The 25421-nt window shown below is 41.9% G+C and overlaps 1 protein-coding gene across 4 annotated transcripts in view; it reads right to left on the reverse strand.

The window, feature by feature from the left end:
• Positions 1-25421, reverse strand: part of CALCR (calcitonin receptor) — a 160070-nt gene that overhangs the window by 38839 nt on the left and 95810 nt on the right. For 2 of the 4 annotated variants that reach the window (XM_073003187.2, XM_078378701.1), the window contains 3 exons: positions 15169-15276; positions 10808-10899; positions 7489-7615 (listed from right to left, as the gene is read on the reverse strand). In XM_073003187.2, coding sequence (XP_072859288.2) covers positions 7489-7615; positions 10808-10899; positions 15169-15276 — 327 coding nt within the window. Of the gene's footprint in view, positions 1-7488; positions 7616-10807; positions 10900-15163; positions 15277-25421 lie in introns of all 4 variants that reach the window. The other 2 variants (XM_020785123.3, XM_078378700.1) reach the window with 1 other exon arrangement.

Genomic DNA, 25421 nt, shown 5'->3' on the forward strand with positions numbered 1-25421 from the left:
TCCAGCAGCCCCAAGCAACATGGTTTAATACCATGGACTGATGGGGGCTGAGGTACAAAACATCTGGACGGTACAGATGGTGAGGAAGGCTGTTATAGATAAAAGAAAAAGAAAACATATCTTCCAGTCTCCATTTTAATTTTTGTGCCTCTTGACAGATGCTGTCACAGCAGGACATTTTTCAGAAGTAGTTGTTTGATATTCACAAGATAATTGATTAGCTTTGACTCATAGAAAGCTTCATTTATGTAGGAGGCTTTGAACTAAAATCATAGATGAAGAGATGGCATTACCTATTTTTTAAAAGCATGTTTTACATTAATCATTTTATCCACTCTTGGGTCAAGGATTTCATTTTTTTTAACCTCAAAGAACCAAATAACAGCTTACTGATTTCCCCCTGCTATTACTAGGACAATTCTGCCTAGTCTCATTTACTACAGCTTTTAGCAAAGTCAGTACATGGATATGATGAAAACAATGAAAAACTCTTTTAGGACTCTATCCATAGTATGAGAGCACGTGATACCATGACCTTTCTGAACCTAAGCAAGTCTACATATGGTAGATGGTACTGCATGGATATGCATATTTTTAGTAAATATGCAATCATTCAGCTATGAATCACTTTTAATAACAGATTGGTTCCCTTTGCTATTCACTGCTGGTGGAGAGAAGAGATTTTGGACTACAGGATTAGACAAAAGTGTTTATGGACAAAATCCTGTTGCTTAGAATAGTCAGTTTCAGCACTAGAATATTCCAATAGGGATTTGGTGAGTCAACTCTTTTGTATGTTCCACTGATTCAAATGGACCTAGTCTTGTTGCAACTCAGTTTAGCATAGCAAATCGCAACTAAAGTAGGCCCGTTTGAATCAGTGGAACTTATGGAGGACTTGATTCACCAAATTTCTACTGATTCAATGGGTCTATTCTACTGCAGGTTATTACACTAAGGATCAGAATTTCAGCCAATGTATCTGTGGAATTGAATTTATCAGTGATCTGCAATAACATAATTCCATTTTAGTATAATTGATGTAATTTAATATGATCAAAACAGTGTAATATTAGCATTAATAGCAGTAGATATGTACTATAATAAAGATTTCAGGGACTATGAAATAAAAGTAAATTTTCATGGTGTTTATGCGCCAAATATTTTTTAGCAAAATAAACTGTTTTAAAAATAACTTTTAAATATACATTTTATTTTGTTGACATCCCTTTTTTCCACTCATGGGATTGTGTGGGAAATCTCCCTTACTTGCGCCTTAAAATGGCCACAGAAAAGAGCATATATACATGTATATATTAAATAATATAAATTGGGCATTCATGCTCTACATGCCAATTATTTTTTGCATTAACAACAAGGCAAGCAATAAGATATGAAAATAATTAAAAAGGCAAAATGTCAATATAAGATGCAAAAAGTCAATTACAGTACTGCCAATATACAATAGTCAATTCACTCTCTATATACTATTTCTTCTCTTCTAAAGGCAGTGGAAGACAGGAGGGCCTGGTGTGCTCTGGTCCATGGGGTCACGAACAGTTGGACACAACAAAACTACTAAACAACAACAAAGGCTACACAAATGTTAAAGATCAATCTCTATGTTTTTTGGCAAGTTTTCAAAACGGGAAAGGGTACCAGACAGCTAACATGAACAACATTCTCTAACCACGTAATTTCAAAAGCAAAGAGATATTAAGATATTAATATTATGTTGGATCCAAATTGAGAGTTTGAATGATAAAATGAGAGATTGTATTGTCTCAAGTGATACATAAGAACAAATGCAATGAAACATGCAGTCTAGGCCAGGTCAGTCTGCTCTGCGTCTCATTCAATGTGCTGATCTTTGAAACACTGGTCACATATTCTGTTCAATGATTCCATTTAGATATCTTATTTTCCCCTGGCTTGAAGAGCTCCTTAAAAGCGCATGACTCACACGGTGGCAGCATTAGAAAAACAAAGAGACTATCAGTCCACAAAATGGATGATATGGATGAGTTAAGAGATCTTTATGGCAGAAGATGGGGAGATGAGAGGAAGACGTCATTTTCCCTCTTGCTCAAGGCAGGTCTCTTTCTGCCAGGGAAAAGTATGATAATTTGCATGTTTTCCTTTGCTGCAGTAACAACAAAACACCAGTGAAAATTACATAATGTATAACCGGTGTTGGACTGAGAAGAAATGGGTTCAAAACCCAATAGTCCTGACACACAGTTTATGTCACAGAGTCAGGGCATCTCTCTGTGTTTATTTTATTTTTGATTTCTTTTACCAGTCCAACTGACAAATGCCTCCATCACCAAATCTACGATCTAAAACCTAACCCAAAAATTCTTTTTTTGCGCTCTTAAGTGTAACACCAAAGAGTTTTCACTAATTTCTAGTCATACTCTGTTTGAGACCTGTGTTGCTTGCACCCTAGCCACCATCCAGCTTGTTTCATCTCCCATAAGACTTCAGTTGTTGTTGTTTAGTCGTTAAGTCGTGTCTGACTCTTCATGATTCCATGGACCAGAGTAGTGGTTCTTAACCTTTGTTACTCAGGTGTTTTTGAACTGCAACTCCCAGAAACCCCAGCCAGCAGAGCTGATGGTGAAGGCTTCTGGGAGTTGCAGTCCAAAGACATCTGAGTAACAAAGGTTAAGAACCAGTGGACCAGAGCATGCCAGGCCCTCCTGTTTTCCACTACCTCCCAGAGTTGGGTCAAATTCATGTTGGTAGCTTCAATGACACCGTCTAACCATCTCATCCTCTGTCGTCCCCTTCTCCTCTTGCCCTCACACTTTCCCAACATCAGGGTCTTTTCCAGGGAAAGACTTCAGTAAACCAAGGGGAATTGGAGTGGCGCATGAGAGAAAATCACCAGCCCTGTCAACTAGAAATTTCCCTGGAGCATTCAGGAATCCTTTGGATTCCATGTCTCTGAGGGTGAGCCCTCTCCCTTAGTTCTTCCCATGGCAAAAACTAGATCCAGGGTATGACCTGCTACATGTGTTAGGCCAATGATATGTTGAGACAACTTCATGGTTGCACAGTGACCATGAACTCCTGAGCGGGACCTGTCAAAACAGCCACAGTATGGGTGTTGATGTCCCTCAGAACAACAGTTCTGGGGTTATCCAAGATCACCTGCAAGATTACCTCTGCCAGCTCAGGCAGGGCGATTGCTGGGCAGTGGAGGGGCCAGTCTACCAGCGGCAACCCTATTCTGTCTCTTTGGTCCAGCACAAGGTACAGGCCCTCAAAACTGATGCCAGAGCATATAGATTTCCTTGTGAAGTAGATGGAGTCCTTATTGATTAGGGCAACTCCCTCCCCAGCTAAGATGACATTCTGTTCTCTGCAGAGAGACGCTTTCAATGTTTTGTTGGATGCAGGTACTGCTTCACCAAAGGAAAGGGCTGCCAATTAGAAGTATAGTATGCCCACAGAAAAATGGGAGGAGACATGTCCTATGAAAAAGAGACTGAATAAAAATGGAAAACACAGATGGAGGAAAGGAGTTCCCACCATACACGTATACACCCCAGTGGCCAGTTTAGAAAAGAAAGGAGAAGGAACTTTCAACGGGTGCATGTGGAGAAATCACAGAAGGAAATGATAATTAAAAAAGACAAAAGATTGCTGATAAACCTTTAGTGAAAGGAGTCAAAATGGGTTCTTGAAGCTAAATAGATTTCTCAGAGAAAACAGAAGTGGATCAGTCACCTTGAGTTTCTTAAATAGGTTTCCAGTATATTTTCAAAAGGCAACCATCTAGTTCTGAACTGGACAAAAATTATTTTTGTTTAAATTCTCAGAAGCATTGGTGATGTGATGCCAAGGAAGAAAGAAAACTGAGTATGACCTGACAAAGGTAAATAATTGTTACTCAGAAAAGAGCTTGGAAACATTACCTTTTGGATTACAACTTGTAGAATCCCCAGCCAGGATGACCATTGGAGGTTTTTTTTTGGAGGTACAGTCCAAAAAGGTAACTTTTCCAAGTTCTGTACAGGGAAGTGCCTTACACCAAGTCAGACAATCAGCTCATGTAACTGAATTTTGTGTATTCTGTCCAGCAGTGGCTCATCAGTGTCTCAGTAAGAGGTCATTCATACCACCTGCTACTCCATGCTTTTAAATGGAAATCGCAGGGACGGAATTTAGAGTCACTTGCTTGCTAAGTTGAGGCTCCACCTCAGAACATGGAGGGGATGTAGGCCAGATTGTCTCTAGACCACTTGCCTATGAAGGTTGAGGTTACAGGTTTTGCAAGACAGGTTTCTATCTTATTTTTCTAATGTAGCTATTGAGTGTGCACCAGATGTGTTCACATGAAACAGTCTACAGTACACACAGCAAAATGCCCTAAGATGGCTCCCTTGCATGTATTTGCTCAGATATGAGTCCAATTGAGTTTTTTGGGTCTTACCCAACAAAAGTGATTAGAGAACTTTAACCTAAGGTTGCAAATCAAGGTACATTTACCAGGAAATATGCCTTCCTCTGAACATACCAAGAAATTTGAGAAAACCTGCACAAGATTGGTCTGTAATTCAGGTGTATGGTAATTTTCTTTTCCGAACAGCAAAATCCTAAATAATTTTATCTCTAAAAGATAAGCTTTTAAATAATAATAATAATAAGAAATCAGTCAATAAATTGTTTTTTGCATGTGGAAAAAAGATACTAAAGAACCTTACTTTACACTCACAATAAAAACAACATTATATTTCTTGTCATTATATATTTAAGCTGTAAAGTAACTGGAACAGAAAGGGATTTCTCATTCATATAAATAAACAAAAATCAAGAGGAAATGGACTATCTATTGCTCCATCTATATGATGTCTATACTAGATATGTAGCTTAATTCTATAGTAGATGTTGAGTGATATTTTTATTGTATACTGTGTGGTGGAAATAAACATTAAGAACTCTTGTATTTTACACAAAATGCACAGAGTTGAAACATGAAAACATATATAGTATTTTTCTTCTAAAGGCTCAACACGACAGCAACACTTTATGAAATTTATTTTGAAGACGGGAGTACATGTTGAAAGAATAAAGCTGCAAAAATAGCAAAATCATCTAAATGCCATTTTAGGGAAACAGAGGGCACATTTTCTGGGTTTTGGAACCCTTATTTTATGCCTCCCCCCCAAAAAAAACCAAAGTACTCATTTATTGCTTCTAGTTTGATAAAAGACCTCCTAGGCCCCAAAAATGTGGGGCAGAACACCTAATGAAACTGCCCCCATACTCTGTTGGAGGCATGAGGAGGGGCTTTTTAAATTAAAACTATTGTAGATAATTTTAGGGAAGTGCAGTGGCACAAGATGGTATACTGGGGGCTCTGAGGGGGCTGCATACGGCTTATGGATCACACTTTCCCACTCCTGGTTTAGTTATCCACACAAAGATGAAACAGGAATCAATGGGCTGTGTCCACTGTTGTGTTTAGTCGTTTAGTCGTGTCCGACTCTTCGTGACCCCATGGACCAGAGCACGCCAGGCCCTCCTGTCTTCTACTGCCTCCCGGAGTTGTGTCAGGTTCATGTTGGTTGCTTCGCAGACACTGTCCAGCCATCTCATCCTCGGTCGTCCCCTTCTCCTCTTGCCATCACACCTTCCTAACATCAAGGTTTTTTCCAAGGACTCTTTTCTTCTCATGAGATGGCCAAAGTACTGGAGCCTCAGCTTCAGGATCTGTCCTTCAAGTGAGCATTCAGGGTTGATTTCCTTTAGAACTGATAGGTTTGTTCTCCTTGCAGTCCAGGGGATTCTCAAGAGCCTCCTCCAGCACCACAATTCAAAGGCATCAATTCTTCGGCGGTCTGCTTTCTTTATGGTCCAGCTCTCACTTCCATACATCATGACAGGAAAAACCATAGCTTTGACTATTCTGACTTTTGTTGGCAAGGTGATGTCTCTGCTTTTCAAGATGCTGTCAAGATTTGTCATCGCTTTCCTCCCAAGAAGAAGGCGCCTTTTAATTTCAGGGCTGCTGTCTCCATCTGCAGTGATCATGGAGCCCAGGAAGATAAAATTTGACACTGCCTCCATATCTTCCCCTTCTATTTCCCAGGAGGTGATGGGACCAGTGGCCATGATCTTAGTTTTTTTGATGTTGAGTTTCAGACCGTTTTTTGCACTCTCCTCTTTCACTCTCATTACAAGGTTCTTTAATTCCTCCTCACTTTCTGCCATCAGAGTGGTATCATCTGCATATCGGAGGTTGTTGATATTTCTTCCGGCAATCTTAATTCCGGCTTGGGTTTCTTCCAGTCCAGCCTTCCGCATGATGTATTCTGCATATAAGTTAAATAAGCTGGGGGACAATATACAGCCTTGCCGTACTCCTTTCCCAATTTTGAACCACTCAGTTGTTCCATGACCAGTTCTAACTGTTGCTTCCTGTCCCACATATAGGTTTCTCAGGAGATGGATAAGGTGGTCAGGCACTCCCATTGCTTTAAGAACTTGCCATAGTTTGCTGTGGTCCACACAGTCAAAGGCTTTCGCATAGTCAATGAAGCAGAAGTAGATATTTTTCTGGAACTCTCTGGCTTTCTCCATAATCCAGCGCAAGTTAGCAATTTGGTCTCGAGTTCCTCTGCCTCTTCGGAATCCAGCTTGTACTTCTGGGAGTTCTCGGTCCACATACTGCTGAAGCCTACCTTGTAGGATTTTGAGCATAACCTTGCTAGCGTGTGAAATGAGTGCAATTGTACGGTAGTTGGAGCATTCTTTGGCACTGCCTTTCTTTGGGATTGGGATGTAGACTGATCTTTTCCAATCCTCTGGCCACTGTTGAGTTTTCCAAACTTGCTGGCATATTGAATGTAGCACCTTAACAGCATCATCTTTCAAGATTTTAAATAGTTCAACTGAATGCCATCACCTCCACTGGCCTTGTTGTTAGCCAGGCTTTCTAAGGCCCACTTGACTTCGCTCTCCAGGATGTCTGGCTCAAGGTCAGCAACTACATTGTCTGGGTTGTCCGGGATATCCAAATCTTTCTGATATAATTCCTCTGTGTATTCTTGCCACCTCTTCTTGACGTCTTCTGCTTCTGTTAGGTCCCTCCCATTTTTGTCTTTTATCATGTTCATCTCTGCGCAAAATGTTCCTCTAATATGTCCAATTTTCCTGAACAGATCTCTGGTCTTTCCTTTTCTGTTATCTTCCTCTATTTCTTTGCATTGTTCGTGTCCACTGTTACCTTTCTCATTTCTTAAGTTAAAGATTTGTGTTATTCGGAAATGTAGTCAATTACAGGAAGGGGCCTATAAAAAGCTATGGAAAAAGAGGGGGAAATTTTACCTAGTGTTGTTGTTTCCAAGGTCTCATCCACGCCCTTAATTTCACTGAAAAAGCAGCAATTATCTAGTTTTCAGGAAAGTTTCGTAGAAGTATGACATCTATTCTCTTAGCCTTTTCCATTTAGCAAAGGAAAGTAAACCTAATACTTACTGGATCTTTTTTTACCAGGTCACGATCAGACACCACTGCAATGAGGTGGGCTAGTGTAAACACCGAGTTAAGAACATACGAGAAAAACAAATTTTTGTGTAGGGTTATCCTTTGACAGCTGAGGCTCCTGAAAAAAAAATGCACTTCAAATTGTAAATTAGAGCTTTAATTCTGACATCACTTTATAACAAGCACATGCTGGCAACTCACACTGAGGAATGCAGATTTGGCAACAGGCAGTTGGAAAACACATGGTTGGCACTGAAGCCATGGGAGAAAACTTTTCTACACTTGTTTAAAGCTACGTGTTTCCAGACCAATTGTAAAGATACCTGCATCCTATATGAGTAGTAGGTATTCAGTTCTGCTCTGTGCATACAGGAAGTCACAGTGACAGAAAGTGTTTTTCCTGTATAAATGCAAAGTACAAATACTGCGTGCATTATTCTTTAAGGAGATATTCTTTGGAATTGAAATTACATAACACAACAGGAATGGCAGTCAGCTAAGCAAGGAATCTTGAACTGGCATTTACTCAGATGTCAGGGAGCTCTGAATTCATAGTCTGCATGGTTTTGATTCTTTCCTGGATCCCACAAGAAAAAGAGACTTGTTTCCTGTTTAATTGCAGCCAACATAATCAAGAAAACTGCTGGCTTTTTCCATACTTCCAAGCCAAATTTTTATTAGAACTAATCACAAATGGTTGCACCATTAAATCACTAGAGCCACTGACACAGATAACAATATTGTTATAATAACTGTATATTTGAACAGGCTTTCAATGGCTGAAATAGGAAAACAACTCATGCTTCCCTAAGGAAGCAAGACATTTGGTTGGATCCATATTTAATAATAATAACTATAACCATTAAATGATTGGGACGTAAAAGAATCATTCTTTTGAGTATGACTGAATCAGGATTAAAACCAGTAGCATAAGGTTAATTGCATTTCCCATGTTGTTGCTCCTCATCCATCTAATGTGGAAAATTCCCACTAGAGTTCTTACAATCTGCTTCTGATTTTGCAAGCCTAAATAATCTCGTATTGCCCAGAAACTTGGCAACTGACTGCTCACTCCTCATGGCAAATCATTTCAATAAATCATAGAATAATAATGGTCCTCAGAGGACCACCCACCATTGTTCTTTCTGTGGTAAAATTGATATTTTATTCCTTTCTCCTGCACTTTGTTCTTTTACAAATAACCAGCTGATAAGACCTTCTGAAATTTGATATGTTTTATTATAAAAGCCCCTGATGTAATGATGTATTTTGCCTTGTGGTAACATCAAAATCTGTAACTGGTGATCCCATAAAAATAACATCGAAGTTCCTCAAGCAAAGAGAAAACAAGAGAAATATTTTAAATACAAATACTGATTCATTTCTTTTTGTCTCTATATTGTCAACCTCAACGTCTAAATGTTAAATATAAACCACTCAGTTCTAGTAACGGACAGAACTCTCTGCTTTGCCGTACACATAAGACACATCAGAGAGCAAGACAATAAGAAAATTGAGAACAGAATGTTAGAGCAAAAATTAATTTTGATTAGACATAAAAGAAATAATGGGCAGAACTCTACTGGTGTTCACATAACATTTATGTAATCTGCCATGACTAATTGCAGCTAATTAATGAGGCAATGGGGGGGTATTCTCAGTTGCCATGTCTGATTGCTTGCCTGATTGCACAGCTAATATGTACCACAGCACATTGTCAATTAGCAATAGCAAAGTAGTCAAGGCGTACACAAAAAAGCAACAGGTATCTGACCAATATGTGTTAAAGAAGGTGGAGAGCCACTAACTTTGAATCTTCTATTTGTTGGGAAATAAATAAATATGGATTACATATTTGTGCAATACATTTGTGGCATGATGGCATCATATGCCGTATATACCTGAGTATAAGGCAACCCGAATAAAAGCCGAGGCACCCAATTTTACCACACAAAAACCTGGGAAAACATATTGACTCGAGTATAAGCTGAGGGTGGAAAATGCAGCAGCTACTGGTAAATTTCAAAAATAAAAATAGATACAAATAAAATTACATTAATTGATGCATCAATATGTTAAATGTTTTTGAAGATACTGCCCTTCTGAGCTGCGAGAAACACTTCACTGCTTGTGGAGGGCGGACTCATACTGGACGCTACGCTTATATACTGCTTCGTAACAAGATGGAGGGAGACGGAGGATGGAGGAGGAAGGTGGGTACATAGAATATGCAGGAGGAGGAGGATGGGTGGAAGCGGAAATGTAGTGTACTTAACTCAGGTCATTGGACCACCCACAGAGGCTGCAGGCACCCATAGATGAGCGGGGGAGTCTGGAGAACACCCGCACTGCAGGGGAGAACATGTAATTTTGATACTGACTTGAGTATAAGCCAGGGGGTGGTGCTTTTTCATCAAAAAAAATGTGCTGAAAAACTAGGTTTATACTCGAGTATATACAGTATATAACACTTTTATACTACATTGATTAATGTAGAAGCAATGAACCTCCTCTGTCTCACTTTCAGAATTGCTCATTGTCTCTTTCCCCATTTTAATGACTTTGTGAATAAATAAACTGATTGAAGAGTACCGTATACCCATTTAGTGATCTTGAGTGTATATCTTATTTGTGACAAAGGATTCTCAATGCAGTAGTAATCTGCTCACTCTGAATGGGTAACTACAGAATTAAAGAATTAAATGTGTATGCTATATATATGTTATAAAGAATTAAATGTTTATGTCATATGTATGTTATATAATCAATGGTATTATACCACAGAGGGCAATATGCTTTAGACACAGGTTCACCCCTATTTTACACACATAAGAAAGACTTGCATTTAGAACAATTTTATTGTTGATTCTTTGCACTCTAGTTAGCCACACAGATATCTGTGTAAAATCATTTATGCTGTTTTCTATATTTATAAGTACAAGATACCTGCTGTACATAATCAAATGTTTGTGTCTGCAGAACCTAACTGCTGAATGAGGTTTTGTTTCCTGATTTCATTTCATCTATGTAAACATAATATAGGCAAGATTATTCATTTGATCTACTGAGAAAGATTCAGCATTATACATTTTCCGGTTTCACATACCCATTCATCTACTTGATGTCCTGAAGAATTCTGCATAACTCTGAGTAGCCATTTTGCTACGTCTATAGTGAAGTAGACCCAAATGCTAACCTTGATAATGTTGGCTAAAGAATAACTTGTTGCATCATATGGACCAGAAGAGAACACCTTGCTCAAGTCACTGAAGAAAATAAAATGAAATAAAAGTATGAAGAACAGACTTACTTGAAGTAGAAGAAAATCCCCAAGGAAATCAACAGGGAGGTTATAGACAAAGCATGTCCTACTATAGTCATATAATAAAGTATGAATACCATCTGAAATTAAAAAAACACATAAACATAAAAAGCTATATTTTAATTGATGTTTATAATTTACTTTGAAATATATGTGATAGTAGTGATAACTGTTTGTTTTTTTAAAAAGAGTTCGACAGGTGAGAAAAGCTGACTCTCTCCACTGCCACAAAACTTGAAATTAGTGCTTTCTTAAGTCAAATGTATTAAGACGAATGATTTTTGAAATCTATAACAAGGCCTGGTTTCTACTCAAATTGATTTTCACATTCCAAATGTGTTTTATAGATATATAATATCAATTTACTGTCATGACACACGCTGAGAGCATGCTGCACCTCTGAATGAAAGAGATGTTCTAAGATGATGTGGCATTGCGATTAAGCCTGTCAAACTGAAAACAGCCAATGCTGCTTCTTTCACTGGCTGCTCCTAGAGAACCACAACCACCAAGATTACCAAGAGTGGATACCCAGTCTTTAACACTCCAAACAATTCTAGTGGGCGGCAGGTAAGTAGTGGTTTGTTTTGTCATTGTCAAGTTTAAAGAAAACTGCAATAAGATTCATGGCTCTTAGCCAGGCTTAATCATAATTAGAACAGTCCTTCTGAACTTAATAGGATATTAAGCCCAGACATAGGTGAATATGTCTGTGAATATTCTCTATGAATATTCTTGAAGTCTGTAAACAAATTCGTAAACATTGTACAAATATTTTAAATATTGCTTTTGCAGTCATCAATCATTTCTATAGCACCATGAGAAAAAAAGGTAGGAAAATGAAAGCCACACTGGATGTAATGGTAGCAAACTGTTTAAACTTGGATCTCTCCTAGTCATGTTTAAAGAGCTTTACAAAACACACAAACAAAGGAGATCCACATTTGACACATGTTGGCTGTCTTCATTGACACAATTTTCTGTTCCACAACCAGTGGTGTAATGGGAGTGCTGGGTCAAAGTGCTGAGGCTTCCAAATAAGCAGGACAGCAAAATTTGCCCTTCTTAGGTTTCTCTGTTCCATCTAGGCTCAGCTGCAATCCTTTCCATAGCTGGGACAAAATGGATTATTCCTGGAAAAATAAAGCTAGCTCAGCTATCTTCAAATCATATCTCACACAGTCCTAATTATTCAGCTTCCTCCCATTCATCGTTCATGCAAACATGTGGAACCGTACAAACAAATTTTCAGTGACATTTGCTGAAACAAAACAATGGACAAATCATGGAAGAAACGAAAGGAAGAAAGCAGGAATTCAGTTCCAACCAGGAAATTTTTATACAGATGCATTTTTCTCCTTGGTGAATGGCATTCACTTTCAGATGACTGGAATCTGGCCAAAACAACACTCATGCTGTGCTGCCATTTTTTTAAATCCCCTCCCCTACATTGAGGATAAATAATGGTCAGCATTTCCCCTACGGATAACATGCTTAATAGATACCACACCAAACCTAACCTACCTTTTGGGGAAAAAAATGAAAATGTTTATAGACATTTACTTAATGCTTTTGAGAATATCACAGCTTCTTGGCACAGAGGATTGTGGGTTCTGGGGGATTTTTTAAAGCCATCTTGCATAAATTTAATTGATTTTTCCACATTACTATGTAATGAGTACGCCACTGCTCAATCTAAATGCCACACAATCTAAACGAGAAGTTATTCAACCAACAAAAGTCTGTGAATTCAAAACATGAGAAGGAGTTAGGGATATTTAAAATGGAAGACACTGTCAAGCAAAATTAATAAAGCTATGGGAGAAAGTTAAGAATGTAAAGGGTGACATCCTGTTTCTTTACTGTTTACCTTAGTTACTTCAGTTGGAGAAGTGAGACAGTCAAGTCACCTTCATTGCCAAAGGTGCTAACAACAATCAGCTGCTACCTCTCTTCAGCTGACTTGGGAGTGGAAGTATTTCTTTTTATTGTATGTGAGGGTGAAGCAAGGCAGTAAGGGCTAAAGGAGAAGTCATTTGGCTTTCACCAATTGCCGTTTGGTCTAACATTATGTTAGAGTGGGCTGTATATCTAAGGGTTGTTAGTTTTCATCTTTCTGCAACATTGTTCTGATGTTGAATTTCTTCTTAGGCATCCTTCAGTCTCAAAAGACCATGGTAATGCGCTCTGTATGAGTGTCCTCTCCAGAGCATGAAGCCTGGGTAGAATAATATGGTTCCAGCAACGTCGCAGGAGTTGCCAGAACAACACGAACTGCCTCTGGGACTCTGGCTCCGGATTTTGCCTCAAGGTTGACTCCTGAAGCCTTTTACATCAGTGGATATAGCCACAAAGCAGTGGAGGTTTGAAATTGGAGTCTTCCTTCTCCTAGATGGGCTGCCTTCCAAGGCTAAAAAGCTCCACCTACCTGGTGGTGTTGACTATGTCTATTATAGTGTAATTTATACTGTTATTTTTTGTTTGTGAATTGCCTTGAGTACACTGGAGACAAAGACAGCCAGTAACAGGAAGATGTTTTGTGGTATCTTAATTAATATAAATTTTCAAGGACTGCAGCCCACTTCTTCAGATGCAGCAATGGGCTGCAAGCTAAACAAGGTATTGTTGCTATTGTTTGCTTCAGTGTGCACATGCAGAATAAATAATTAACTAAATATTTACCCTGGACAAAGCATGTAGTATGTAAATATTAACTAAATATTTACCCTGGATCAAGAAGGGTAAATACTTATTTAATATTTACATAATACTTGGGCAATATATACTACAGTGGTGCCTCGCAAGACAAAAATAATTTGTTCCATGAGACCTGTCATCTTGCAAAATTTTCATCTTGCAAGGCGCGTTTTCCCATAGGAATGCATTGAAATTTAATTAATGCGTTCCTATGGGTCAAAAAACTCTGGAAAAGTCACTTACCAGATAAGGAGCTGGGGAATCACCATCAGAGGACTGGCAGAGGTCTCCTGCAACCACAATCGCCGCTTTCAGAGGTCCCCCGGCAGTCCTCTGATAATGCTGGGCAAGCCTCCGAAGACTTCCCCAGCATCATTTTTGAACTTCCCGCCCTTTCCCCCTGCTTTTTTCCATTGGGAGGCTTGCTGAACACCAAGGGGAAGCCTTCAGAGGCTTGCCCAGCACCATCAGAGGACTGGCGGGGGTCCCCTGCAACTGTGATCGCCGCTTTCATAGATCCCCCAGAAGTCCTACAATGGATTTTCCCGCTCTTTCCCTCACCATTTTCTGTTCAGAGGCTCGCCTCCGATGGTGCTGAGCAAGCCTCTGAATGGGAAAGGATGAGAAATTTAAAAATTGTGCTGGGGAAGTCTTCAGAGGCTTGCCCAGCACCATCGGAGGACTGAAAGCAGCGATTGTGGTTGGGGGTCCAATGGTGCTTCCCCAGCTCCCTACCTGGTAAATGACTTTTTCAGAGGTTTTTTGGCCCATAGGAGCGCATTAATTAAAATTCAATGCATTCCTATGGGAAAACGTACCTTGCAAGACGAAAATATCTTTGTTTTGCGGGGCACCAAAAAATTCGCAAGATGCTTTCGTCTTGTGAGTTTTTCGTTGTCCGAGGCATTTGTCTTGCGAGTTACCACTGTACTAATATTTAGCCAGAAACTGTGTTGTTTTTCAATCCTGGAAAAACATTCTTGGACAGTTTTCTACACAAATACTGACCAAATATACATATTTCACCAGACCATCTGACTATATGCACATGTTGAAATGTGAAGTCCAGACAGTGCAGCTCATGAAAAGTACTGTACAAATAGTGAGTCCACTGCAATATTCTTCACACATGCCTACATATCTTTTACATGGCAATGTTACCAGCAAGGCTGGACAAGGGGCAGGTGATCCAGGCAACATCCTTGAGTGCTAGGTTCAGAGAGCACCTGGAACAGACTCTCTACTCAACTACCTACTCAGTAGCTGAAATAAATCCTTCATATAGTTTATCTTCACTTGTAAACCCAGCAACGCTGTTCTGCATGGCCAGTTTTGAGTTAACAAGAAGAGGTACCTTAGTGCCATTTCAATGGAGTGAGTAATTTGGATCCAATTCACAGATGGAGACGCATCACCCTACAAGACTGGAATAAAATAAGTGTGCAAACTATGCATCTAAGTTGAGAAACTGGCTACCAAAACAATAAAAAGATATTCCAAAAGAGCCAGATTAACTAAATGTTTTATGAAGCACAGGCAAAGATGGTGCTGATACTACTTTATATTGCATCCTTGATAACAGATAAAAAGTGGGTAGAATAAAAATTAAGAAGCAGCAGAAACTATACCAGTCTTTAAATAGCCTACCTTACGTTTTTCATTTGTGAAAGAATTGCATCGTGTATAGTTGGACCAAGTTCGATTGCTTTCTGGATGCCGGAACCAGGTTCCTGTCTTATCACAGTATTTTGTCGCCATTTCTGCAAATTAAGAATGCAAGGCATGCAAGTCATTTAAGAAGTCTAAGTCTATACATCAAATGCCAACAATTTTTGCACTTCTCATTAACTTCAGGTGACATTTGAATCTCATTTACTACCTCAGTGAGATAGATTATGACACTGTAAACTTAATTTTGCTACAGTAGAACAGCAAATTGTTATATATCCACATATCTTCTTGGAACATGACATATTAGAAACAGCTATATTTTTACAACACAGAGATAGGGTGGATATAATCTAGTTCTTAGGATAAAACAGACAATCCTTGATGATGATGATGAAAAAATTACAGTGAACAGTTCTTCATTTCTATTGAAAGTTGAATATCTACAAGTCTTGTTTTTGTGAAAGTGTTGAGATAATATCAGTAAATGTTCAGAAGGCTAGTGGGTTAATTTATTTTTTTTCAAGAGGGTGTCTTAAAATGTGAGCTGTCTCTTCCCACAACAGCAATGCCTTCTCCCTTGTTATTGTATTCTTGGGATAGAATGCCCATTGGAACCACATCATGATGCAGTATTGTGGCCAGTGGCAAGCAGCCAAAGCAACCGCACCCGTTTGAAATTATGGAAGAGTTTTGTTTTCAGAGAAAGAAGGAAGGGAAAACCTTGCAAAATAAGCCCCTATTCCTGAACATTTGTTTGCTCCTAACATAATTTGGGGCAATGTGGGGGCTTTTTACTTATTTTGTGAAACAAATTAAATTCTCTTGGGTTGAATATCTTGGCTCAACATGGTTTTTATTATTATCAAATGATTATCTGAGTGAAGAACTATTGGTGAAGGCAGCCAAGTTTGCAAAGTCATACTATAAGTATTCATGCAAATAGATCCATTTGTTGTTGCATTTTAGCCACAAACTTATATGTTCATATCACAGCCAGCCTATTTGCTGAACATGATTTGTTGTTGATACATGCCGCTGTTGGTAAAAATGACCAATTAGGTAAACATTACTTTATAAAGAACAAAGGCAAAAACAGCAAAGAGTATTGTGACAGCTTAAAGGCGAACACTTTTCTTGCAGTATGTGCTTGTCATAAAAATATGTATCAGTTTTTAAGATGTCACAAGATGCTCACTGTTTTTGCTGTAATAGACTAACACATCTTGTCATCTGGAAATGGAACTAAATTGATGGTATGTACAACTGAACCTATACCAGCCTTCCATCATTATTTCCAAAACCTCCTTAATGTTAAAAGAAAACAGCAGTAACAGCTGAATGGTTAGGCAAAGTCTCTTTTAAGGAATTCTAATACAGTGGTGCCTCGCATAGTGATCACTCCATATAGCGATGAAATCACTTTGCGATGGACTTTTTGCCATCGCAAGAGTGATTGCTTTGCGATGGCCACTATGGGGAAAATTTGCTTTGCGATGATCGCAGGGAAGCGATCATTGCAAAGCCCCCATTTTCGGCGAGCTGATTGGCGGTTTCAAAATGGCCGCCGGAAAAACAAAATGGCGCCTGCTGTTTTGCCTCGCTTAAGAGACAGCGAAAATTGCGGCACTATGGAGGATTTTTGCATAAGGCTAGTTTTTAAGCCCATAGGAATGCATTAAACACATTTTAATGCATTTCTATGGGCTTTTAAAAATCGCTTAGCGATGAAATCGCTTAGCAGTGATTTTTCCGGAATGGATTAACATCGCTAAGTGAGGCACCACTGTATTCCTTAGGATTCAGGTTCTTGAACTGCATATAACCCCATCCCCACCTGCAGTGTTAACCTATGAAGCACTGACGAACGGTGCCCCTTCATTACTTGTTCATTGAAAACGTTCCACATTTTCATCACAAACATCTACAAGAAAGTCCACCGTTTCAATTTAAAAGACACCACAAAGTAAATCATACCCATAATAAATCATAAAAGTAAATTCACAAAATGAAAAAAGGGGCAATGCAAATACAATAAAAACAGGTGATAACCACAATTAAAAGAACAGAACATTGATTTGTCCAGACAGTGCTACCTTAACTTTCCATTTGTTAACATTTTTCATTTGTAGTAAGATGGATGACATCAATGTCACTTCAACAAAGTCAGTGATTGGGATATAAACTATGGATAGAAAAAGACCCCAGAAACAAGCTGGGGTCAGGAGAGCATGGCTAGTGACAGTATCCCGCTGGCCACAGGAAGACTCCAAATGATGCTACTTCTTTGATGTAAACAGATAAAAGGAAATGGTTGGTCCTGATCTAAAAACAGAATGCTTCAGTATTGAGAAGATGCAGGAATTACCATACAAAATGACAGTAAATCAATTAAAATCAAAGTAAAAGTGTTGAGGAACTGAATCTGTAAAAGTGGTTGAAAGAGAATACAAAAGAAATAAGTACTTCAACAACACTTGCTGTACCCAAATTCAAATTCCTCATGTTTTCGATAAAAGCCTGTCACTTGGAATCATTTCATGAGCCTTCACAAAAATAAAGCAGCTGGGCTCAAGGGGTCTGCAGACAAATTTCCAGGGACATTCTGTCCTAACAAACACCAAATGAAACCCTGGCCTTTGGGGAGGTAACACTGACATGAAAAGTCAGATATACGCTTGGCAAGTTGAGTTTGAAGTTGCGAGATTTTATTTTTACAACCAAACTTTTACTTTGGTTTTAATACATTCCCATTCCTTTTGTATGGTTGCCACTTCACTGAAGCTATCTCTAGAAGCACCCTTCGAATAACACTGGCACCCTCCAGATGATGTTGTGAATTGCTGCACTGATATACAGTACGTAGCAGCTCACAAGGTTACACTTGGGTTAGTATCCATTAAATTTCCTAGATGTGTACTTAAACATTTCTCGAGACCTTTTAAAAATCAGATTATGCTAATTGAATATGCTTGCAGCTCTAGCCACACATCTGTGTGACAAAGTGAGAGAAGATTGGCAAAAGGGTGCAGAGGAAAAATATCCTCACAGTCCTGGCAGTTAAAATTCAATGAAGTAATTCAGAGCTGTTTCTGCAAAAAAGAAATCTAGGATAATATAGAATTTTTGAAAAAAAATTCAGCTACTTTATAACCATGGTAACAAGCACTGCATAAAATGCAAACATAGGTTCTATTTTCAAAAAAGCATAGAATTTTATTTTATTTCTGTGGAGGTTTCACAGACTTAATGCAACTAATGCAAGCATACCAAAAACAGCATTGTTTTGCTTGCTTCTACTCTCTTATGATGGCCCTAGAATACTTTTATTTCATACATTCTTCTCCCAGCTGCTGCTATTCCCATGTGCTGTACTACAGTTCCCATATCCCACTGCTAAGTGGCTATAGGAGTTGTAATCTAACACAGCGGTCCCCAACGTTTTTGGGGCCATGGACCGGCTGGTGGGAATGAGCTCCATGTGCAGGGGTGGGGTGGGGACACCCCTGGGTGAGTGTGGGAGGCGTGTCACACTCACAGGGTGTGTGTGTGTCACACTTGCACAGGGGGTATGTCACATGAGCACGAACGTGCACAAGCATGACACCCCCACGTGAGCACAACGCGCCCCGCTGCAAGCGTGACACACATACATGCAGCAGTGCAGAGATCCGTATGCGCAGCCCAGTTCCAGCAAGCCCACGGACCGGCACTGGGCTGTGGCCCAGGAGTTGATGACCCCAGGTCTAACATATTCAGAGGACATCTCTTGTTCTTGCATGCAATGGGGATAAATCTGGAGTGCTATTCTGACATAAGACCATCTCCAGACCCCTAAAGAAGGAAACATCTTACCAAGATGGCGCCGATGGCGGACGGGTAGCGCGTCTCTCCTCGCCGCGTTTTTCCGCTGCCTTGGTCCGCCTCGGTTTGCCTCTTGGTTTCTTCTCTTTTTTCTCTTTCTCTCCTGGCACTTTCGCTCTCTCTCGCTCTCTCACTTCTATTGTTTGTTTTTTATTTACTTATTTTATTTTGTTTTGTTTGCTCCCCCCCTGCTCTCCCCCGCATGCCCTGCTGGCGTGAACCAGGAGCCTGCGTTTCTGGCCGGGAGCTCGCAGCGGGGATCGGAGTTGGAGCTGGAGTAGGGAGAGGGCTCCTCCGGTTCCCTGCTGGGCTCGGAGGCTTGGGAAAGCGGCGGACGACGGTCTGTGTGGAGGCGATTGTCGGAGGGGGAAAAGATCTATGGGCTGGTGACGGACGCCCTGCCCCCCCCTCCTTGGAGACGAACCTCGCCGCGCTGGTCGCTGGACGCGTCGGGGAGATCTTGCCACGGAGCTTTGGCGCGGTGGATGGTCGCTGCTACCAGCAAGCGCGGAGCGTAGGACGCCGGGTTCGCCTGCGGAGTGGTGGTGAGCGGCTGCCTGAAGGCGCTTGGGGGACCCTCGTTGCCTGGGAGGTGCCTTGCCTGGTGGAGTTGGCGGAGGAACGGGGCATCTCTTGCAGACTGGGGACCTTGGGGACGCGCCTGGACGGACTGCTGAACTTGGGGGTAGCTGAGAGGGTCCAGGATCCTGCAGCATCAGCGGGAGCTGGGAGGTCACCGGAGCGTGGGAACGCCGGCGCCATGTTGGAGATTCCCCCCCCAGCTCCTTCTTCCCTCGCCTGCTTCTCTGCCTCAGCCTGCTTGCTGCCACTTGATCTCCCCCCAATTGGATCCTTAAGGGGGGAAATGGCAGGGTCCAAGCTTTTTCCAGCTTGCTTACTAGCGCTTGTGACCCTGCCCTGTGTCCATACTGAGACCTCTGAGCCCGTTATTGTGATCTGGGACTCCGGCCGTGTTAACGAAACGCCATTGACTCCAGTTCTATCTAAAGGGTCAAAATCAACTGTCAGAGAAAAACAACTCTCGGCTATATGTGGGGGATAACCTTTGGGGGAATTTTGTAGTCATATTGTGTTCTTTTTTTTTTTTTTTTTCAAATTGTTAATATTTTTTGTTTTCTGTTAGATTACTTTTGTATATTTTATAATTGTATATGTAATTTATTTTGGGTTAACTTGATTGTTTGCACTTACCTGTCCTTTTTTTTTTTTTTTTTTTTTTGATATGGTTTGGAAGGCCTGCCGTCCCAGCGAGGGGCCCCAGAATATTTCTGTGATTACGGGTAGGGGGAAATATGGCGTTGGCTCCGTCCCTGCTCGTGTTAGAAGAACTAGGGACAGATGTTTAAAGGCTGTTCCTTGTTCTGAGACGGAGACCAGCCTCCAGTATCGAGGTAGCCAGACCAGCCTACCTTCCACTCTACGCCTGGTGTTGTTGAATGCCAGGTCTGTGTCCAATAAGGCCCAGGTAATTCAAGACCTTATTCTGGAGGAGGATACAGACCTGGCTTGCATAACCGAAACTTGGATCGGCGGAGAGGGGGGTCCCCCTCTAGCTCTCATCTGTCCGCCCGGTTATGCTGTCCAACACCAGGGCAGACTGGAGGGTCGGGGGGGGGAGTAGCCATTGTCCATAAGTCCAGCTTGGAGGTCACTAGGCGCTCCTCGGTGATAAAGCCGGGTCTTGAGGCCCTCCACGTGTCTGTCGGGGCCAGGGACGGTATTGGGATCTTGCTGGGCTACCGTGCTCCCCGCGACCCAGCCACCTCCCTACCGGAGCTGGTGGACTTCGTCTCCGCGACACTGTTGGGTTCCCCGAACCTATTGGTGCTGGGGGATTTCAACGTGCGCGCGGGGGCGGAGACATCTGGTCCAGCTCTTGAGTTCTTGGAGACCATGGCCTTCTTGAACATGTCCCAACATGTCAACGGTCCCACTCACGTGGGGGGTCATACACTCGACCTGGTTTTTTCTACCAATGGGAGCGAGAGTGGTCCGATGGTGACTGACCTTGAGTCAGTACCCTTGTCATGGTCGGATCACCACCTAATAAAGTGTACCATTAAAATGGCTCTCCCCCCCTGCAGGGAGCAGGGATCCGCCCTCGAAGGCTACTGGATCCTGTTGGATTCCAGGATGCCATGAGAGGTGTTACGGCTGACCTGGCTGGCGCTCCTGTCGAGGCTCTGGTGGATGGCTGGTTTGCTGCCGCGACTAGGGCTGCTGACATGATCGCACCTAAACGCCCTCTCCGGCGCAGAGACCGCCCGGCACCCTGGTTTAACCGGGACCTCCGGGCGAGGAAGCGGGTCAGGAGACGGCTAGAGCGCAGGTGGAGGGGGGCCCCGACGGATTTTAATAGGATAGCTGTCAGGGTCGCTACTAACCTTTATCTTGCTAAGGTAAAGGCTGCTAGTAGATCATACCTCGCTAACCGGATAAGCGAGGCGTCCAACCAGCAGGCGGAGTTATTCCGTATAGTACGCGACCTTTCCGGAGTTGGTCCGGGTGATGGGCCTCCCCCTAGTTTTTCGCCGGACCAATTTGCAGCATTTTTTAAATCAAAAGTGGAGGCCATCCGCCGGGACCTCTCTCCTTTTTTGAGTACAGTGAGTCGAGCTGAGATGTCCAGCGCTCCGTCTTGCCCGGTGATTTTGGACACCTTTCAGCCTGTTACGTCTGATACTGTCTCCAGGGCGCTTGATCGCTGTCGTGCCACCACCTCCTCTTTGGACCCTTGCCCGGCCTGGCTAATCAAAGCGGCCAGGCCGTTAACAACGGAGTGGGCCACGGCTATTATAAATGGGTCTCTCCTTGAGGGCAGATTTCCATCTGCCCTGAAGGACACACTCATTAGGCCCATTAGGAAGAAACCTAGTTTGGCGGCGGACGAAATTGGCAACTACAGGCCCGTCGCCAATGTTTCCTTCCTTAGCAAGGTAGTCGAGAGGGTGGTGGCCGATCAGCTTCAGGCGCTCTTGGAAGAAACAGATGCCCTGGATCCATTCCAGTCGGGCTTCAGGCCGCGCCACGGCACAGAAACGGCTTTGGTCGCCCTGTGTGATGACCTACTGAGGGAGGCCGACAGGGGTAAAGTGTCCCTGTTGGTCCTCCTCGACATCTCAGCGGCCTTTGATACCATTGACCACGGTATCCTCCTGGGGAGGCTCTCCGAGTTGGGAATAGGTGGCCTGGCATTGTCCTGGCTCCGTTCCTTCTTGGGGGACCGCCCCCAGAGAGTCCAGCTTGGGGAGAGGGTCTCGGCCCCGTGGAGCCTCAATTGTGGGGTTCCACAGGGGTCGATTATCTCCCCAATGCTATTTAACATCTATATGAGGCCGCTGGGTGGGGTCATCAGGGGGTGTGGAGCTTCGTGCCACCAGTATGCGGACGACACGCAGCTCTACATCTCCTTTTTGCCAACCGCAGGAGAAGCCGTCCTGGGCCTCCAGCGCTGCCTGGGGACTATACTGGAATGGATGCAGGAGAACGGGCTCAGGCTGAACCCGGACAAGACGGAAGTGCTGAGGGTGGGCCCCCCCACAGTCGGGGATTTGGGTAACTCCCTCTCTTTTGGGGGGGTGGCTCTCCCTGCTAGGGATGGGGTATGCAGCTTGGGGATCCATCTGGACCCGGTGCTCTCCATGGAGTCACAGGTGGCATCGGTGGTCCGCACCGCCTTTTTTCACCTTAGGCGGATAGCCCAGCTGCGGCCCTACCTGGAAGTGGGGGCGCTCACCACCTTAGTACATGCGCTCGTAATCTCAAGATTAGACCACTGTAATGCGCTCTACGTGGGGCTTCCTTTGAGGCTGCTGCGGAAATTACAGGTGGTGCAGAATGCGGCGGCCAGATTACTTAGTGGAGTGAAAAAATTCCAACATATTTCGCCCACTCTGGCCGCATTGCATTGGCTGCCCATCAGGTTCCGCATCGACTTCAAAGTGCTAATGCTTACGTATAAAGCCCTAAACGGTTTAGGGCCTCGATACTTGGCGGAACGCCTACTCCCACCAAGTTCTACCCGGGTCACACGGGCGAGCCAGGAGGTGAGGCTGAGGAGCCTAACCCCGAGGGAGGCCCGGAAAGAGAAAACAAGAAATAGGGCCTTCTCGGCGGTGGCTCCTCGCCTGTGGAATAACTTACCTCCTGACATTCGCGGAGCTCCCTCGCTGGGCACTTTCAAGAATCTATTAAAGACCTGGATGTTTCGGCAGGCCTTCTCATAAAACTATTTTTTGATTTTCTTATCTCTTTATTGTCTTTTTTCTCTTTTACCTGTTTTTGTATTGGTTGTTTATTTTTATTGTATTTTAACGTTGTTGTAAGCCGCCTAGAGTAGTCCTCGCGACTAGATAGGCGGGATATAAATAAAATAAATAAATAAATAAATAAATAAATAAACAGTGAAATACATAATTGGTACTCCGTTCCTGACTAATTGGACCATCTACGTGGAATCCTATCAGGTTTGTGTTCAAGAGGGTGTAGGTTCTACTGCTCAATAGCATCATCATCAATTTTGAAAGAAACACATTGTTAAATACATTAACCATTATTACACATCAGCATGTACAACATTGTGGGAACTCTGTCAAGTTTACTGTCAACCTTCAAAGATACTAAGGAGAACTTTTATCATAAAGCCCTCAATAGTTCTATTGCTGGTGGTAGCAAGATTAAGCCGCTGCAACTCACTGGAAAATGCAAATGAACTTTCAATAAAAAGATCGATTGACAGATTATGAAAAACTGATTTGTCAATGCTATGGTGCAAAAACCATAGAAATGGGTTCTTCTTTTCTCATTCATATTTACAGGCAGCCACTGTCATTTCAAACCTTTGCAGCATAGCATTAATTTTTTTTTTGGGGGGGGGGAAGCATTTTACCTAAATACTGACTACGCCTTGTATTGAGGAGGCAATGACAATTTGGTATTATCATAGATAAATCTTGACTTGACGAAACAAAATTTGTTGCCAAGACTGTGAGGATAATTTTCCTCTGCATTTTTGCCTATCCCCTCTCACTTGGAACTTGTAATTAACTGCTTCTAACTCTGAGTACAAATTTTCTTTGTGGAAAAAAAAGTAGTTTAGGAGTCGTTAAAGAGCACATCAAACAGGACCCACAAGTTTTAAATCAATGAATGCTATACAATGCAATACAAAGCATTCTTTTTTAAATCATTTGTATGGCAGAGAGGGTATCATGGGCTACATTCCCCTTGTGGTATGTGGTATGCAAGCCCTGTGTGTTAAAACTCCTTTGGCTGTAATGCTCACAAAAGTGAAATTTATTCCTATCAGAATGGAAGAGTGCTCCTGGACTGAGCTTTAAACATGAATGTCCACCTTTCAGCAGTGGCTAGGAACACTTTTCATAGCTAAGACTAGGACATCAAATGCCTGTGAGTGCTGAATCTGGCAGTGGTGACACTTGCTTTAGTTACTCCACATCTGTACTGTAGTACCATATTCAAAATGCACCTGCACTTGAAGAGTAGTCAGAGACGTCAACTGGTTCAGGGTGGTACATTCAGACTACCATCTTGTCAAGTCTTGGATAGCCCTGTCTCTGAAAGTCTTCCAACCCCAAAGATTATTAGATTTAGACTGAATTATTGTATATTTAGTGGATGTTTTCCCATCTAAAGTGACACTTGGTTGCAAAGCCAGATATAAAATTGACAAATAAATAACATATAATTTTACTTAGTAAGCACAGTTTGAAAACACACCCTCCACCTTAACAAAAGATACAAGAGAACATGATGAGACGCCAACAAATGAGTAAATGTGCTCACCCTGTGTGACCAGGAACACACTTTATATAGAAACACTTGGAATAAACACACTCTAAGCAATTCAAATGAAAAGTCTTCTGGAATAGCTACATTTCAGCAGACCAGCTCTAGGATCCAATGTTAATACGCGAATACGTGTGCAGGCAAGATACAGGAAAAGAACATTCTGTCAATTGCCCATCAATTTCCGTTGCAGACCATCTTAAACTGATTTTCTACTATCTTCAGTACTGTACTGCATCTTTTGGCAGCTACTGAAAGTATCTGAAATCTTAAGCAGGGATTAAAGATGACATTGTGACAGAATATAATGTGTCATTTTTTTTAACTGAATGCCATCACATTGATACCTAAGGGATCATTATATTAACCACATTCATTTATCTCTTCCAACAACCAGAGAAGGAGATTGTCTCACCCGCTTAAAACCCTCTGTGATTCCAGGGGAACCAGGAAAGAGAAATTTTTCATCTATTAACTGTGAAATCTAAACTATTTGTCTCTTTCCCCTAGACTCTAATTCAGCAAGCCTGACTTGGCAATGAAC

Source organism: Pogona vitticeps, chromosome 6 (genome assembly GCF_051106095.1).
Source record: "Pogona vitticeps strain Pit_001003342236 chromosome 6, PviZW2.1, whole genome shotgun sequence".
NCBI lineage: Eukaryota > Metazoa > Chordata > Lepidosauria > Squamata > Agamidae > Pogona > Pogona vitticeps.